General features: G+C 44.3%; 1 protein-coding gene across 4 annotated transcripts in view; it reads left to right on the top strand.

Moving 5' to 3' along the window:
- Positions 1–1256: 1256 nt before the first annotated feature.
- DRC11 (dynein regulatory complex subunit 11) overlaps positions 1257–18098 on the top strand; it is a 111779-nt gene continuing 94937 nt past the window's right edge. For all 4 annotated transcript variants that reach the window (XM_074872518.1, XM_074872517.1, XM_074872515.1 and 1 more), the window contains exons 1-3: positions 1257–1385; positions 12095–12419; positions 15972–16085. In XM_074872518.1, the coding sequence (XP_074728619.1) occupies positions 1375–1385; positions 12095–12419; positions 15972–16085 (450 nt within the window). In that variant the 5' untranslated portion in view covers positions 1257–1374. The remainder of the gene's footprint in view (positions 1386–12094; positions 12420–15971; positions 16086–18098) is intronic.

The raw sequence follows: 18098 nt of genomic DNA, 5'->3' as shown, positions 1-18098 counted from the left end.
CAGCTGTATTGCCCTCAAAGCCAGCCTCCTACCAAATCAGGGCTCAGAAATTACAGATGGGATTTTACAGGCTGCATTGCAACATGCTCCCATTTCCCCCATTTTTTTTTTTTTTAAGGGAAGCAAAAAAAAAGAGCAAATCCTGCTAGGAATGATGAAGCACCAATAGGTGGGATAGAAACGGCCCCAGCCTTGGCAGTCGCTTCCCAGCCACCCCAGCATACAGACGTGCTCTGTTTGGGGATGCAAATAATGGGGGAAATACAATGACTGAGGCAGGTGTCCAGCTATTGCAAGAGAAAAAAATAATAATAAACTGTTTTTTAAGTGGTAAAGGAATGGAAAACCACGAGAAACTTGCCTTGATAGGTACTTGGGGAAAGAAAAAAGAAAAAATAAAAGAAAAATGTGAATGCAACTGGGACAATCCCTTGGGAGAAAAAAGAAATAAGGGGGGAAAAAAGGGAAAAAGGGGGAAAAAGGGGGAAAAAGGGGAAATAAAGGGGAAATAAAGGAAAAAAGGGGGAAAAAAGGGGAAAAATGGGGAAAGGTGGGGGAAAGGGGGGGAAGAGGGGAAAAGAGGGGAAAAAAGGGGAAAAAAGGGGAAAAAGGGGGAAAAAAGGGGAAAAAAGGGGAAAAAAGGGGAAAAAAGGGGAAAAAAGGGGAAAAAAGGGGAAAAAAGGGGAAAAAAGGGGAAAAAAAGGGGAAAAAAAGGGGAAAAAAGGGGAAAAAAGGGGAAAAAAGGGGGAAAAAGGGGGAAAAAGGGGGAAAAAGGGGGAAAAAGGGGGAAAAAGGGGGAAAAAGGGGGAAAAAAAGGGGAAAAAAGGGGAAAAAAGGGGAAAAAAGGGGAAAAAAGGGGAAAAAGGGGGAAAAAGGGGGAAAAAGGGGGAAAAAGGGGGAAAAAAGGGGAAAAAAGGGGAAAAAAGGGGAAAAAAGGGGAAAAAAGGGGGAAAAGGGGGAAAAAGGGGGAAAAAGGGGGAAAAAGGGGGAAAAAGGGGGAAAAAAGGGGAAAAAAGGGGAAAAGGAAAAACGGGGGAAAACGGGGGGGGGAAAGGGGAGGAAAAAGGGGGGAAAAAGGGGGCGAGGGAATATTTGGGAAAAAATATTTGGGAAAACAAATAAATAAAACATTTACTTTCTTCCCAGGACCGGTCCTGAAGCAGCTCGGGGGGGGGCGGCCTCACACACACACACACCCCCGCCCCGTCTCCGCGGTAACGGCGGGGCCCGCGCAGGGCGCCCGCCCGGTTGCCCGAGCCGCGGAGCAGCCGCCGCCAGCCGGGCCGGGCCGGGGGGTCTCCGCGGCGGCCTCGGGAGCGGCCTCGGGGCGCCGTGCCCGGCGGGCCAGCCCCGCGGCGGAGGAGCAGCCCCGCCATGTCTCAGGCGTGAGTAGCGCGGGGCGCGGGGGCCAGGCGGGGCGAGGGGCCGCAGGTACCCGGGCGAAAACCCCATTTAGGGATAAAAAAAAAAATATACAGCACCCCCACCTCCTCTCCGTACCTCCAGAGCAGAACGGCCGCCGGTACAAACGCGGTGCGGCCCGCTGGTGCGAGGCTCGGGCGCCCTTTCCCGCCAGGCCGCGGCCTCCCCTGAGGCAGCGGCGGGGGTCAGGCACCCGGGCGGGGGGGGGGGGGGGCCCTGTAAGGGGGGCGGGATCCAGCCCCTCAAAGTGATCGGATCACCTCAGCAGTCTTCAGGCCAATATTAATGTTATTCCTACTCACACACTTGGCCCTTTTCTGCTTGCAAAAAATACTTTTTCCTCTCTTTACGAACCAAAATTTGCACATGCTATTTTATTCTGTAATGAACTCCTCATGCTTTCAGCACAATACAAAGCTTTGAAAGTTTATTTGCAATAACCAGACGCTGATGATGGCGTTGGATCAAAGCGCCTGCAAGGATCCACACTCATTTCTCCAGAAGTACTATGAAGATACCAAGCCCCCGTATTAAGAAAACATTATTACTGCTGCACCACAAAGTTGGGAACCTAACTGTGAGCGTCTTTCATGACATTATCCCTCAATATTTTGCTGTTTGCAGCCTCCACGTCCAGCAGTAAAAACCCTGGGCACAGCCCAGTTTGGGGCAGCTCTTGTTCCCAATTCTGAGCTGGATGTGGCTTGCTCAAGTTCAATAATAGTACATTGGGGGAGTCGGGAGGAAAAAAAAAAACCCTCAGGCAGTATTTGCTACCTCCTGCTGCTCCTCTCCTGCACATTAAGCTCTGACCTGGTCAAACCTGACCATATCCAAACTGCTGCCCCAGCAGGTTGGTGAGCACAGCATCTGCTGGTTTTTTACCCATGGGCTTCTCCTCCCCTGGCATCACTGGTACCAGCCTCAAAACCTCCCGTTTCTTTTGCTTAGTATCATCTTTATGAACTCCAACTCTTTGCCAGGTAAACCCGCTCAGACTCTAAAACATCCTTCCAGTCTCAGAACTAGATCTTGGACACATCCACGTTGGGTTTCCCCTAAACCCAGCCTCCTGCCTCAATGCAGTTGCCATCCCAGCGAGATACCACTGCCAGCTCCACTGCTTCCTTGTCCTTGCTCCTTGGCTCTGGAGAGAAGGGTGGGCTGAGAAGAATAAAGAAAGTCACCACCAAGGGCACAGCAGAGACTGTCTGGGGGCTCTGTCCAAGGACGCAGACCCAACACAGCCTCGAGCAGCTGTAAATTCGAGGAAGGCTTGGTTATGTCCTTGGCTAAGCCGGTGCAGGGCCTGGCTTGTAATAGCACTAACCATACCTTGCACTGGCATGGTGACTCCATTAAGGGAAGTTCACAAAGTAATGGATAGTTATCTAAATTGCATTGTTTAAAAGAAAAAACAAAAAAGGAAACAAAACAAAAAAAACCCCACCAAAACCACAAAAGGAGTGTTTGATCTCTTACGAGAGAGTCATCTCAGAATCTGACATTCCTACTGAGTGTCTGAATCATGGCTGTTCTTAGTTAAACTAGATTAACACAAAAGGAATTGAGTATAGTTGGAAAATACTTGTGCTTCAACTGTTTGGCTTGATTCGGTTGAATTTTAATGGGGACAGGGCTCTTTAGCATTGCCAGCACTGAACAGCAAATCCATGTGGAGATACACATCTCCCCACCAGATGACAAAAATGTATACAGTTCTGTTTGCAAACGTGGTAGTGATGCTGGTAAGGGACTCCAATTAGACACTGATGCTACTTGGCTCACTTAACTATAATCCCTCTATAGCTGTGCACAGCATGGCATTTATAGTTAGGCTAATCCAATCCTTCGTAAAAACACCTGAATATACACCGGTTCATCAATCACTGCATCCACAGAGCTTGAGTTAAGCAATGGGCTGGATAGTTTTGTTTACTGTATCCTACACGTCAGTCAGTGTACCAAGTTTTCTGGACAGTTTGTGCTTTTCTTTATTGCCCCAGCAGCTGGATTCATGTTATCACCTGAGAATCTCAGCATTCCTTTTAAAAAATAAATAATTTTTTAAAAAGCCAGAAAAAATGTGAATCAAAAATGCTTCTAAACAATCAGGAAAATAGTACTAAGTTCTCACCTAAATACATATGGCCTTAAAGGTTTAATTCTATTTTTTAAATGGTTTGGACTGACCGCGCTGGCGAATCCATAAAAATTTTATCTTGATGTTTACTGTTCACAGCCTTCTGCATTCCTCCCCGGCACAGAGCTGAGTTGCAATCGGTGCCAGTAGTTACAGAATAGGAGCCTAGAATGAAAGAAAAGCGTGCTATCTTGTTTTGCAAGGTACAATGGAGTTGGTTCTCAAGTAAGTTACGGAGGCTATTGTTAGATGGTTGTAGGTAGTGAGGTTATCCTGGCTGTGTACCATAAATCATGCCAAATTAAAAGCATTTTAAAAGCCACATGACAAAAAATGCCTTACAACAGACTGTCTTACTTGAAGGCAGTGAAGTAAAGAGCTGATAATGCATGTTTATGAGAAAGAACTTTGGTACTTCAGGCAACAATATTTTAGTGGATACCACCTTATTTGGCTGGGCATAGGGATGGCTGCTGATCTTGCCATGTCATATGTAAGACTGACTCCATCCTACCAAGAGGTAGGCACATCAGTAAGCCACAGCCGAGTCTATAATACTGATTTTTCAATACTGTACAGTCACATCCTGTGTACTGTATAGAAATGCTACACAGCCCATATTTTTTTTTGAGCTTGAGGTAAACAGCTGCTTTTTAGACATCTGGAAGAACAGCTGCTACACAGAGAGAAATTGCACGCGTCTTGTGCAGCCAGTTGGACATGCTGAACATACCAAGTGTGCGTGCAGGGCAGTTGTCTCACGTGCACTGCAGGTCAGGGCCGTCAGCCTGGCAACTTCTGGAGCACACAATTTGCGTGGCTGCAATTTCAGTATTTCCAGTCGGTTTATGAGGCATGTTCACCATCCTTAAGGCCCAGTGATTTTAACAGAGGTGTGATCTAAAGCTCATGGAAGCGTGTTATTCCACTGCTTTAGTAAGCTTTGTATCAGGATAGAGACAGGACACTTGGAAAGCGCTCAGCTGCATTCTCTTAGGGTCAGTAAGCTCCAGCAGCCAGCCAAAAGAAAAGTCAGCATGTCCAGACATGCTGACATTTTCTAAGGACAGTTGTAGGGCTCACGAGAGAGCATACCCATCACATTTCCTGTAGGGTTGATTAAGAAGTGCTGGACGTGTCGCTCTTCCTAAAGTACTCAAACCTCAGCATTTGCATATAGATGTACATTCTGTTCTGGACGTTGAACAGGACATATACAGATGGTTTTGCATTTATGTTTTCCTGCTGCATTTCCTCCTCTTTCATGAATTTGTTTACCGTTTACTTGACGTGTAGGCTCCTGACCAGTAATTTCTTAACTTGCCCTAACAGTCCTAGTCCAGACACGTTCAAAGCTGAGTCTTGGCACTACTACCATTTGTACCAGGTTTTAATCAGCTACAAGACATTTGCCACTGCCACCAAGGAGCTTTAAACAGTCAAAAAGCTTTAAAATTTAATCTCATGTCACAAATAGAACGTATATCAATTCAGTGGTTAAATATTGGTCTAAGATCTTTAGCATCTTCCCCTTCTGCTTCTGACAGAAACAACCAAAGGAGAGCTACATATTTTATATTACATCCCCAAAGCCAGTTAAAGAAAATTAAGTTAGCAAAACCAAAATGTAAGAAAATGTCAGTGCAACTTTTAATCCTGTCTTCTCTCCCACACTTTATGTGGCTGCATTACGATGCAGTTTCTTACGTTGTGATCATATCCTATTTTCTTCCCACGGGGCCCCAGCCTCACATTCAGCGATTGGGCCTGTTGTTGAATATTTCTTTTTATCCCCTCATTCACCATGTGGCCCCAGGCCATATTCTTCAAATTCCATCCAAACGCCACAATTATTAGCTTCCTCCTGGGCATTCCTAGCATGTTCTCTCTCATACATCTCCCAAGCATTCACAGATTCATCTTTGCCCCTCTTTCCACCCCTGGTGAGCATTAGAGTGTCATCTTGCTTATGTTAAAGCAGGAAAAGAGAGACAGAATCAAAATGATCACAACTAAGACTCAAAGCTGCAACTCCCTCCTGTGCCTCCCTTCATCCTTAATGAGCAGGTAGGGAAAGACCTTGTGTGTTACGCGTACGTTGTCTCCTTTGGGAAAAAGCATTGTCAGTGGAAATATCCCAGCAGCACTCGTGCTAGAAAATGGTGAAAGAGGCTACAGTTTTCCAGGAACTGAATAGACCTTTCTAACTTTGAGCTTAAAGCTTCCTGATCTTAGCAGAGGTAGAGCAGCACCCAGACACAGCATTTGCCCTTTATGCATGCAACTGTAGGCAGCTGGACGGGCAATTGCTCTTTCCTTTTGTAAGGAAGAAAAAATTAACAAGAAAATTACACATGTAGGATGGTTAATGCTAAAATAAACTTCATTGCCACACCCAGTAAAGCGTGGTATGGGCAAATACTGCTTGGATCTTGAGCAGGTAGGGTCTTCTCAGCTCCAGCCTATTTCGGCTATCCATCTCTCAGCAGAGCGCTCACTACATCATCTGCTGCAGCAGTGCTACACAGTAATTGGATATAAGTTACCAAAGCTCTCCTTCCCCATCCTTTCACGCATCCCTGGCCAGGAGGAATACTGCTTGCAGAGGATGCTGCTGTTCTCTTCCTTACCTCAAAGCAAAGGGCAGCTTCCAGCCCAGGCAGGACCTGCAGCCTGACAGACAGAAGGATGGCTCTTGGAGCCTGCTACAGCAAAGTCCAGCCTAGAATAATGTCTCCCCCACCTTAATCACTTCGCAGTGTCCTCCTGTAAGAAAAGAGCCATTTTTCTAATCAGCCTTGTGAGTTTGGCTAGAGCAGGTGCTTGAGACCCGCTGAGGTGTGGTGTTGCCTCCTCTGCTTAGTTAAGCAGGCTTCCTCACCTTCCCTGCAGTTTCCCATTGCATTTATGCCACAGAAATCTTGTATCCCGTATTCACTTTCTGTCATAGTACCAAAGACTGAAATTGGAGATGACAGAAGCATAGAGCTGTTCACTTTAACAACGCCAGCAGGCTGGATGTTTTCTTCCCCTGTCACAACGAAAGCCTATTGAGGTTTATCCTTTATTTCCTCCAAACACTTCAAACTCTGTAAAACATCATGGCTAGAGCAAGCATGCTTAGAAGAAGTCATCTGGTAGCGTTACATTTACCATCAGCTAAGAAGTTTGGCATAGTTGTGAGCCTAATCTTATTTTAGGAGCAAGGCAGGCCTGACCAAGCTCAGAACTGTGAGTCTGCACTGCTCCAGACTGCAGGCTAAAGACTTTTAAAACAGGGATTCAGACCACTTTTCAGTCAATTTGGTTGTGTCACAAGGCCTAACTGGTCTCTGTTTCTGTCTGCACCTCTCCACTCCCAAAAAGGTTTTGTCTATAACGAGACAAAAGAAGAAAGAAAAGAAAGGGCTATGCCTATAATGTATTTATCCCAGCAATCACCATGCAATACCTGAGCAGGTTGTAGTGGGCAAACAGATAACTCTGGTGACCTGAGCAAGCCAGCAGTCATTTTAAGTCTGATGATCTTTAGAAAGAGAAAAGAAGAAAAGCAGCAGCATTTGTGCAAGCCCCTTTTCCTCTCGGGGCCTCACTTTCCCCTCCCAACCTTTGTCTCTTGTTTCTTTATTTTACAGAGGCTGCAGGGCAGGGTTTCCCTCCCCCGTGTTTGCCCAGGGCTTAGCACAATGGCTGACCTGTCAAGCCCCAAGTATCCAGAGGAGACCCTGAGGACTGGCCCCTGCATACACTTCCTTGTCGTTAGACACATGTCTCAGTCCCCTCTCCGTCTGTTCCGTGACCGCTGGCTTGATCTGGGTGGTGGTGAATAGGTACTGGGCTCCTTGTGCCCACAGAAGCCCTGCTCCAGCACACAGACCCCTGCTGCAGCCCAGCGCCGCACCCCCTTGCTCTCACAAGCCCTGACAGTGCTTTCTCCGTTCCCTGTTATATAGCCCAACACAGCCCAAGCTCATCTTCTGAGAAAAGAGAAGTGCAGATGGTTTGCAGTGGCAGCATAGATGCTTCAAAAATCTTTTAAAACACACATGGTTTAGCATTCATTTAATCAAATGGGAGTTTCCATATTAGGTGAAGAGAGCTGGACCAAGTCAGAGTCAAATATTTTCCCTTCCATCTCTTTACACATGCTCTTCCATCAGGAGAAACAGTAGGGCCCATGCAGTACTACACTCTGCATTTACATGGTTGGCATGTGAAAGTGTGAGATACTTCTGTCCTCAGAGGACAGCCCAGAAAAAGCAGGCATCAAAGCAGCCTGGGTTCAGCCCATATACAAATCCAGAGACAGACTTGGAGTGCAAACTGCGCCGTGTCCTGGAATAACAGAAATAGTGTTCCCTTTGGCAGCTAAATAAGAACACCAAGACAGTTCAGGGGAAAACAGAAAAACCACACACACAAAGGTAACCCCACTGATGCCAGATTCCACTACTGGCTCAAGAGTGGTGTGAGGGACAGTTTGCATGCTCAGCACAAATCCTTCCAAGGGCATGCTTAAGTCTCAAAACCAGTTCAACACAAGTAAGCAGGCTAACCTCAGCTGTACTCAAACCCAAGACATTTTTCTAAATGTAAGAAGAGATGGGTCAAGCAAACATGCAGAGTTAGAGGGCCCTGGAATATTAAAATGAGGCAATGCCTAATTGTCAGGATTTTAAACAGCTCTTTATAACTTGAGCAGAAAAACATATTTCTAAGCTTCACTCTAAATAAGCGGATCAGGCTTTAATTTGAGCAATAAAAGTGATATTCAAACGAGAAGTCATGCTATGGTAAAAGAGTCTCCTTAGCCCTTGTTTTAGACTCCATTTCTACTTTGTGGGAGTGAAGAGAAGGAACATCAGGAGGTACAGCCTTGACCTCTCCTCCCAGCTGTAAGCTGCCAGAAAACACTCTGAGGACTCTGGAGTTAAGTCACTTTATGTGTTTTTCCCTCATCCCATTACAGCGTTGCTTGTTTTCCCCATAACACTCTTATTTTGTAGTTGCTATGACAATTTACAGCATTACTTATACTGCTCTACAGTATATACACAGATGCAGAGATGAAGAGACAGACTTCTATTCCAGGATTTCATAATCTCATGTCTTGAATAGGAGAATTAGGCTCAGTCCTGCTGGTTACCTGCACTAGTAGGCTAGTTAGATGCTCTAATCCAATCTAATTCAGATGCAAGATCATCCTCGGGCACAGATACAGCTCACAACCTACCCATTACAGAATGGGAGCAAGTCTACGAGATAAACCAGTAACAGTAAATAAAAGGCCAGCTCACTCTGTCGTACTGCCCCTTCAGCACGTGGAAACAATTTTGAGGGAGCTTACAACTTAATGCAAAGGGAGACTGAATAAATAGGCAAAAATTCAAATAGGGACTTAGGGGTCGCATGCTGTCTGATTAACAGGCAGGGAGAGTCAGTCCTGTCCTTTGCTTTTAAAATGTAACCTTGAAGACATGCATTACTCCTGACTAGCCTTGAACACGTTTGTCTCCAAAGTTGAAGAGCTCCTCAGGATTATAGCAGCTCTGCCAAGTCCCCCAGAAAAGTCTATAAACACCAGGCACATCTGATCTTCCAAACTAGTCCAGAAGGGCTCCCATTTGGACACTAGTAAAACCTGTAATAATTATTTTAATCCTGTTTTGGGGAGGGGAAACAAATGACTGTGTACATGTCCTGTAGTTTTTAATCAGGGTGAACCAAAGAAACACTTGAATCACATTTCTGCTTGCATTGTCCAGTAATCAAGTATCTGCTGTTCCTCATCACATGTCTAACGACCTGAAGCACTAGGGCCAGGTCCCCCAAGGTGTCAGTCACCCTGACTGCCACAGGTACACAGGAGATATCAGCTTATCACAGCTGAAAATTTAGCAGTTTTGCATCAATCTTTTCCTTCAATACGTCATTCTCCAGTGGGTCTGTCCCTTCTTTTGCCCTCATTTACACAGAGCATCACTGCTGCAAAAGCTACAAACATACCATAATATCCATAGTCTTAACATCTGACCCACAGCAACGTGCTTGCAATCATCTTAACACTTATCTGATAAACTAATGCTTTATGGAAGCAATTATGTTCCATCAGTGTTGCCTTATGTTAATATACTCTGAAGGGCTAGAGCACTCCGTCCCCCTCCTCCCTCAAAAAGTCATTCAAAATATAAAAAGAAACTGGGTATTAGCTGGCTCAGCAGGAGGAACCACTTGACATTCCTCAGTCAGAGGAGGCAGAAAGGGAGATTATTGTAAATTGGAGAGGACAATCGTGGAGTCAGTTCTTGTTGTGGTACGATCTGTTGTCTCCATGCAATAACCTGCATTCAGAATGCTCTAGCCTGAGGATACCCACTGTTCATAAATCAGCAGTATGGTGGTGGGGACAACCTACAGGGCTAGGCTTCCTCAAAGATTTATAACCTCCCCACTATCAAATGGTCTGTGAGTAGGCACAGCTAAGTGAGTACAATACTGTGTTGTTTCCTTCTGTGCTGGAAAACCCCATGAACCTCACACCAGTATACGTTCTTCCGTGTCCTGACTTCAGAGGAAGCGTACAAAACTCCCATTGATCAACCAGCAGAGCTGTTAGGTCAAAGCTAATGCTGGCCTTGTTTATACCAATCTTCTCTACTCTGCTGGTTTTATTTTGTTTATCTCCTGCACCTGGGTTAATTGCTGCAATTGAGTGATTCGGGTGGTGCAATGGGATGTAAATGAAGTAGGAAAAAAGGAAGGGGAAAGACCTGGGTGGGCTGCAGAGGCATTAGGAAAAGCAAGACCAGCTGCATCCTGCAGAAGCCCAGGTCAGCTGAAAAGTATAATATGCACTTTAAAAAGTTAATGGTGCAAATTCAATAGCAGGGCTTGGATTGTTGGTGGTTTTGCTGACTGCTGCAGGGAGTTGTAGCAGCCCTATCGGCATCCTGGACGTGCAGCACACACCCCGTGCTCAGGGCACTTGGGGGCTGGAGTCTGCCCTGTCTATCTCACTGGTCCCTCTTGCAGCACAAGCCTGGGGTCGTTCTGTGCTCTGAGATTGGAAGTGATAAAATCAGCTGACAGAGCTCCAACGTAGGCAATTATTGTCAAGCACGAGTAATGTTAACAGCTGCCCAGCTTTCTTGTCAAAATTAATACACAAGCACTCCCCCCAGTGCTGCTCAGACCAGCAAGAGGTCTGTTCTGAAAGCTCACCTAATGGAAGCAGAGCCTTTTGCTGTCTTCATCCTTCTCTGAGAGGATCTAGGAACAGCAAGCATTAGCTTGGTTAAGCACATGGATGGGTCTAGAGTGCACTATTGAGGCCATTGGCCTTTATTTCTTGGTCTAAAAAAAAAAAAACCAAAAGGCCACTTTCCCTGTTACCTTAGCCCACTGTTTTCCCCTCCTCCTGCGAACCTGGCAATGTGAATCAAGTTTTTCTCCCAGCATAACTGACAAGCCAGTGCAGAAGAGATTTCTTAGCTCTGCTGGTAGAGAAGATTTTCAAAGACATAAGATTTTTTGACGCCTGTTACTCCCAAGAGAGAGTCTTCACCTGGCAAAGAGAGGTTGCAAAGTAGAACACAGAAGGGCCTTTCACTACCACAGATGTTAGCATCTTTCAGTGACAAACCTGCTGTTTGAGCTGTTCTCTGAATAAAAGTCTCATTGCCCAGAGGCCGCTTCTTGCTCCTTTAGGATGATTCCCCACAATATTCTGCCACTGGTCTGCTTTTACCATGAAAAGCCACTGACAGCCAGCCCATGCTCACATCAGAGCTCCACCTGTTCCTACCAAAACTGCCAAGTAAACAGCATTATCACTTCTGGAAATGTAGCTGGCCTTAGGTGACATCTTCCATGTCACATAATCTTCTAGTTACTGGACCGAACATTTAGCAATTGCTTGGAGTGCAACAGTTGGTGCCACAGAAATAAATTACTTTCCTCACTTCACATTCAAAGTAGTGCCCACAGGTACGCTCTAGCATTAGCACCAACACAGCCTTTACCCTACAATTAGCTCTGAGCAACCACTTCAGAAAGGCAGAAAAGCAGCACACACTTTAGAATCATCAATTGGTTCTTATCCCAAACACGGGAAGACCTAAAAGAGACCTTCCCCCATCATAAGGGTTTGGGGGTGGGGAGGGGACAGGGGGTGGGGACGGGACACACCTTTTCTATTAAATCATCATCTCAGCATAACTGAATGAAACTCATGACCCTATCAGGGTTGCAGCTTCGAGCTTATGTTAAGGATGAAGTCGAAAAGTTTTTAACTTTTAAACTTTCATTAATAAAATAACATTTTAAGATTCCTATTTTTAAAATGATCAAAAAGAGAAACTTTTGCGAATGGCTTTTTAAAATCCATTAGTTGAAATCTTCTTATAAATATAATGGCTCACATTTCCAAGCTTGCTTTTTTGAGAAATCTGCATGCATAGAGCCCTGGCATCATTGTGTGCTAACTCTTACTTTCATGTCGGGTTAACATAGTCTCCTCTTGTCAATTAGCACTTACAATAAGGTGTGGACAGATGCCCAGAAAGACCTTGACATCCAGCTGCGGAGAGAAAGAGAAGAGTTCCTCCAGCCAGAGAAGGACCGTGTGAAAGTATTCAAGATGTTGGTCACCTCCTACATCAAATACATGCAAATCTTCCGTAACTTGGAGATGGCCTATGACCAACTCATTCACCGGCAGAAACGGACAGTGATTCGGCAAGTGCTAGATGGCGTGATGGGTCGGATCCTGGAAGTAAAAAAAGAGATGGTGGGGCTGGACAACTCGGAGTTTCATTACATTGATAATATCCTGGAAGATCTAAAGCTTCTCCCGGTAGGTCTACCTCTATTATGAGAAAATTCATAGGAACTTTGCCTATCCCGCGTTTTAAGGACAGTCATTTACTTGTGGTCTGTGAAGTGCCACCAAGTGATTTAGCTTCCTGCATGTTCACTAGTGTACTGGGTGATCAGTAATTATTAAAGATCAGAGTATATTTGACCTATGATGAGCGTTAGATTTTAGTGAGCAAGATTTTAAATGCTGATCTGCTCAATCATTATGTTGCGTTTCTGCTTCTCCCTAACAGCACAAGCTCTGTGCATCTTTCTCTTGCACGTGTCCTAACATTAAGTTGTACTAACTTAGATAGCTTCACTATTAATGTCAGCAGCTTGGCTCTGCCTGATTTTAACGTGGGATGGGCAACTGATAACTAAAGTACAGTCCCACTTGAGTCTGCCCTTTGCATCACTGTGAGTCAGCCTGGCCCCAGACCTCTTCCAGGTAATGCTAAAAGTTGCATAGTCTGGTCTACTGGTTCGTAGTACAACAAACTACTAAAACAAGAAATCTGAGACAAGTCGTGTATTGTAAAGGAGGCAGGAGCTGGGAGCATGTTCAACGTCCAGGGTTCAGGACTGCCTGATGTAAAAGCAGCCCCCTGACAGACAGCCCACTGAACCAGATGAATATGACAATAAGGCAAAGTCTTGAAGCTGTGCTCTAAAAGCAGTATGAAAAGTCAGCTGCAAAAAGATGGTTACTTGTCTCGCAGACAGCTCCACCTATTGTCAAACTCAGGTACCGCTGCTTTTCTAAAGAAAAAGAGTTGAAGCTTAAATTACTGCTTTTTTCAGGATCCCAGTGATAACATGAGATAAATTGCCAAATATCATTATAGCATTATTTTGAGATTTGCAAACATGTTTCTGTTCGCAACTGCGTGTGTATTTCACTCTGCAAATTTAGGATAGTAATTACCATTCATTTTCATCAGCTCTTTACCTTCTACGTTAATCGCAGCAGAGAACTACTTTAAACTATGAGAAGGCGTACTAGAGAGTATGAACACATCTTTGGGAAAGTTCATCCTTCAAATCATGTTTTGAAATCGTTAAGGACTGCTGTTTTCATTACTTATCAGTAAATCCACCTGCAGGAAAAAGTTGGCAAGTCTGGAAAGTTATGCTTGACATTTATTAAAAAACAAGCATAAATTCAAATTCCTGCACCACACCTTAATTTTAAGAAGGCATGACATACCTTCCTACTGCCAAAAAGAAGTCACTGAAGAGATTTCAGGCTTTTTCAAAGAAAACATTATTTTCCATAGTATATAGGAATACATATTTATGGGGTTTTTTTATAAAATAATCACATATTCTTGGTTACAAAACAAAACTGCTGGCCAATACTTGACAAATAACTTCTGTTTCTTAAAGAATCTGCCCAGAAAGAGTATCTCCAGTCCTTCCTTTCACTGTATTATCATGGGCTAAAATCCAGCACGATTGTAGGCAGAGAACACAGCGGAGTAGCCTCATTTTATATCTTATGCAATGATATTGCGTACTTTTTACTGTGTCGCTGTAAGGCCTCACTTCATCTTTCTGTAGTTCTGTGCCTCATGTTTTTGTACGGTTGCCTTCCAACACTCAATCACTCCATTTCCTGGGGTAATTGTAAAGGTATTTGGATACACAAATCCCATGTGGAGCTGGGATTGGCTAAAAAGCTACAAATTTGACTTGAGGATAAACATCACAAGCCTAACTTTGCAATGCTAGGCCCCAAAAAGAGATTATGAAGAGAAACAGGCTCCCTATTCCCCACCCCTTCCAGCCCCAGTATTATGGCTTTGATCTCATCTTTACAATCAGTAAAAGTCACAGTCCAGAATCACTTGTAATTAAAGCCCAGGTTAGACATCAGAGATACTCATCACCCCTACACTGACTGACTCACACTGCTACCCGACAGCCTAAGAACCCTCTCATCCTACGCAAGGGTGTCCAAACTAACCGTGTGATTTCTTATACCTAAAGACAGCCAGATTTGTAATCCATCCTGGAGTGATTTACACTCATAAACTACAAAGTATAATCATTTCCATCAACAGTCAAGGATGTTGGAAGGTGCAAACAGGGAGCTTAAGATAAATATTCAGAAACTTTAGTAGACCAGACCTCTGCATTGATAAAATCAACAGGGATAAACACAGTCCTACTTGGAAGCTTTCTTATGCTGCCATAATAGGGATGTCCCAGTCTGCACAGTGTGCAACTGAGGGAATTAGTAATGAAATCTTTTAAGTTAGCAGTTCACAGGGGCTGTTTTCATTGGCCACAGCCTTCCCTGCAAATTCTTGCTTTAGAAATTGGAAGGCCTTAGAGCTCACAGGCAGCACATTTACATGCGCCCGTGTCAAGGCAGGAGCGGTGCTTGTTCTTTACAGCCAGCACTTTTCTCCTCCATATCTGTCCACACCAAAGCTGGCATCCAGGCTGCAAAGGATCAAGTCAAAGGTCTCCCTAAGCAGGTCAAAGCCCACCAGTTTCCATAGCAGATGGAACAGAGAGCACTGATAGTGCAGCATTAAGTCTTGGACCTGTCTTAGGCTACTTGGGCAAAAGGACCCAAGTGTCCACATATACCTGGGGATAAATTATTGTTTAACTTGACTGTGCAATTCCTCCTGAGCAGCATGACAGGGTAACTGCTGTCTCCCCATCCCACCTTCTATCCTTCTGGGTAAATCATTTGCTTGAGGAGATACTCTAAATATTCCTGAAACAGTATATAGGGAACATGGGACCAGTATGAACTGGACCTATGAAGAGACATTCCCCCCCACCACCACAAAAGAAGTATACTTGCCAGTAATTATTCTTGAAGAATTGTCTCCAGTCTTCAATCCGATGCAGAGAACAGGTTATGCCGCTCTGCAGCATCTTAACTTTTAGGGAGCTTTTTTGTCTGCCTGTGTCTTTTCATTTCTCAACAAGAGTGAAATTCTATAGGAGAAGAATTGGTAGAAATGTGAATCAGTTACATCTTTTTAATGATGGAAACAAGTAAATACAGCTGCTTCTAATCACACCTGATATTGAGAGGTGACTGAGATATTAGTGGCACAGACAGTGACAGTTTGTCTACAAGTAGAAATACCTGTAGACAAACAGAATTGTGCTTTGGTTCCTTGTAATGGTTAAAAACGGATCTTTTTTTCATGTTGATTAAAAAAAGAAGTAGGATAATCATACAACCAGAGGTATTCAATTCAGTGGAAATCATATTTAAATTTCCAGCAACCCTGCCAAATATTTTAGCAGTTTGATAATATAATTGAGGCATTATAAAAGGAAAGATTTCTGGGCTGCCGTGGTTCAGAAACCGGGTTGATTTATTTGTTTTTGTTGAATTAGGCCTTAAGTAATTGCAAAGTAACAGCTCAGCGGCTGTTACAGAGGTCAAATTTTCCAACACTCCAAAATATGCAGCAATCTCGGTCCAATTTAATTGCTTGGTAAAGGTGTTCAATTAAAAAGTAATGTGATTTTAATGCAGTTCTAAAAAGCATATCATGACTATTTCTTCATCTAGGAAGACATAGAAGTACCTATCCCAAGGTATTTCATTAAAGAAAAGCTGGAAGTCCTGCAGCAGAGGGAAAAAATCCTTGATCAGATATTGCTTGATGCTGGATTGCAAACACAGGTAAATGTACCACATACCTACATAATAACATGCTTAACTTGTGTTAGTTTATAGCCACATGTGTCTGAACGCATGAACCGCTGAAGTGAAAAGTACTTTTAGAGCAGTTAGGAAGTAAAAGTCTGTTTACAGATAAGGCACAAATAGAAAGTAACATTAAATTTTCCTGTCTAACAATATCCAGTCACATCTTGAGTCTGGTTAAGACTGAAATAAATCAACTCTGCTTTATGCGTGAGAGTGTCAGAGAAAGGGCAGCACTTTGGCCAAGATAGTAGATGCTTTATTTGTCTAGCTAACTCTCATCACCTAATTAGTCCTACTGAAATCAAGTTGGGCTTAAGAGTTACTGAACCAGGATTCCTAACTGGAACGGGCAAAACTCAGAGTTCAGGTCAGCACAACTGTTAGTATTCAGTTGTTTATAACCTCTGAACAATGACTGCAGTCTCTTCTGTACAGCTATAGAGCTGCAGCTGCTAGGAGGAGTAGAAAATTGTGTTTTGGCAGAGCAAAAGTCATTACAGAGAAGTACATGAGCAGTCCAGTGAAGACTGTTCTGGATTTGATATACTTTTGACCTTTTGGAAATGGCACATTGCCTCCAAGCAGTCATTGCTAACCCCTTGAAATAAACAACTGTGCCTACATGTCTGGACAACTTCGATTCATAGATGTTATAGCCACAAGAGACAGTCCTGACCAGACCACTCAGTCAAACTGCTGCACTGCCCCAACCGTTGAATCCTCCACCAGTAATTGTGCCGGCGAGGGAAGTCTGCGTATTGATGCCACAAAGCAATGGAGGAAAGGTTCCCAGGGAAGGAAACAGCACCAGTCAGACAGAGGCAGTCTGCAGAGACAGAGCACAGGCTCTCTGCTAGATTACTTTAATGGGCAGCTGCAGTCCTCTTGGCCTCCACAGTAAATCTCCGGGTAAATTCTCTGCTCTTCTAGTCTGATGTTGGTCTGTAGAGATCCTCTGTTTCAGCACGTTACATCTTGAAGGCTTTTTGTTTCCCACGGTTCTGCTCTCACCCCTTTTCAGCATGGTATCCATTAAGATGAGACTATGTGGCATACAGCCAGCTCACCTGGAAGCACCAGGCTCTTTGCACTTCAGGCTCTGGCAGGATCCAGGTCTCCCTTGCCAGGATGCCACGAGAGGCACAGGATTCAATAATCATGAATGAAATAATCTCACACAGTATGAGGCCAGTGCCCTGTGCTGCACTTCCAGTTCAGTCACCGCTGGGATTGCTAGAGGGTCGTCAGCACTTCTGCATGCATCCTAGCAAGCTGTGTACACTCAGGAAATCCAAACTGCTGTGTAACAGACCACTGTATTCTTCAGTGTCCACGGCAGTGCTGTTAGAAGCAGTCTAACATAAATTGAAAACAGTGGTGTTCATCAGAGGGAGCCTGCTCTGCAGATCATTTGTCCTTCTATGCAATTCTGTTACAGAAAGCCTTGCTGAAACTGTAGTGTAGTGAGCTCCACACAATATATATAGAAACATCAAATGTGAACTGTCTCCAATAGGGGGATTAACGTCAAGAAAGAACAATAATTCAGCTTTTCCATGGGGAGCATGAGGGGTTAAACAAGAGTTCTCGGAGCGAGAAGGGGGAGTCCCTCTCTCCAGCTGCATTGTTCTCACATGTTTTTCCCCAAGCCTCTTCTACTTGGGCTGGGCTGACCAGGCCTGGGCTGGCTTAGAACAGCCTGTCCTTCCGTTCAGCAAGAGAGCTGGGGTCCTAGCAGCACATTCTGAAACCCATCCCTTCAGAAAAGTAAAAGGAAGACATTCCATAGCCTAAGAAATTCTCCTTTTAATAGGACAAACCCCTGTTGTTCTTTTTGTCTTTTTTCTCAAATGGGTATAGTTCAGCACCATGCTGTTCTTGTTTGCCACGAAAGCCATCAGGCTTTCCTTGGCACACATCAACACATCAGGTTCACTTTCTCCTGAAGGCCCTCAGACAAACACATGTCTCAAGATATCAAACTTC

Source organism: Strix uralensis, chromosome 6 (genome assembly GCF_047716275.1).
Source record: "Strix uralensis isolate ZFMK-TIS-50842 chromosome 6, bStrUra1, whole genome shotgun sequence".
In the NCBI taxonomy this organism is placed as follows: Eukaryota; Metazoa; Chordata; class Aves; order Strigiformes; family Strigidae; genus Strix; species Strix uralensis.
The sequence above is the reverse complement of the archived record's forward strand: the minus strand, read 5'-3'. Positions and strand labels throughout refer to the sequence as shown.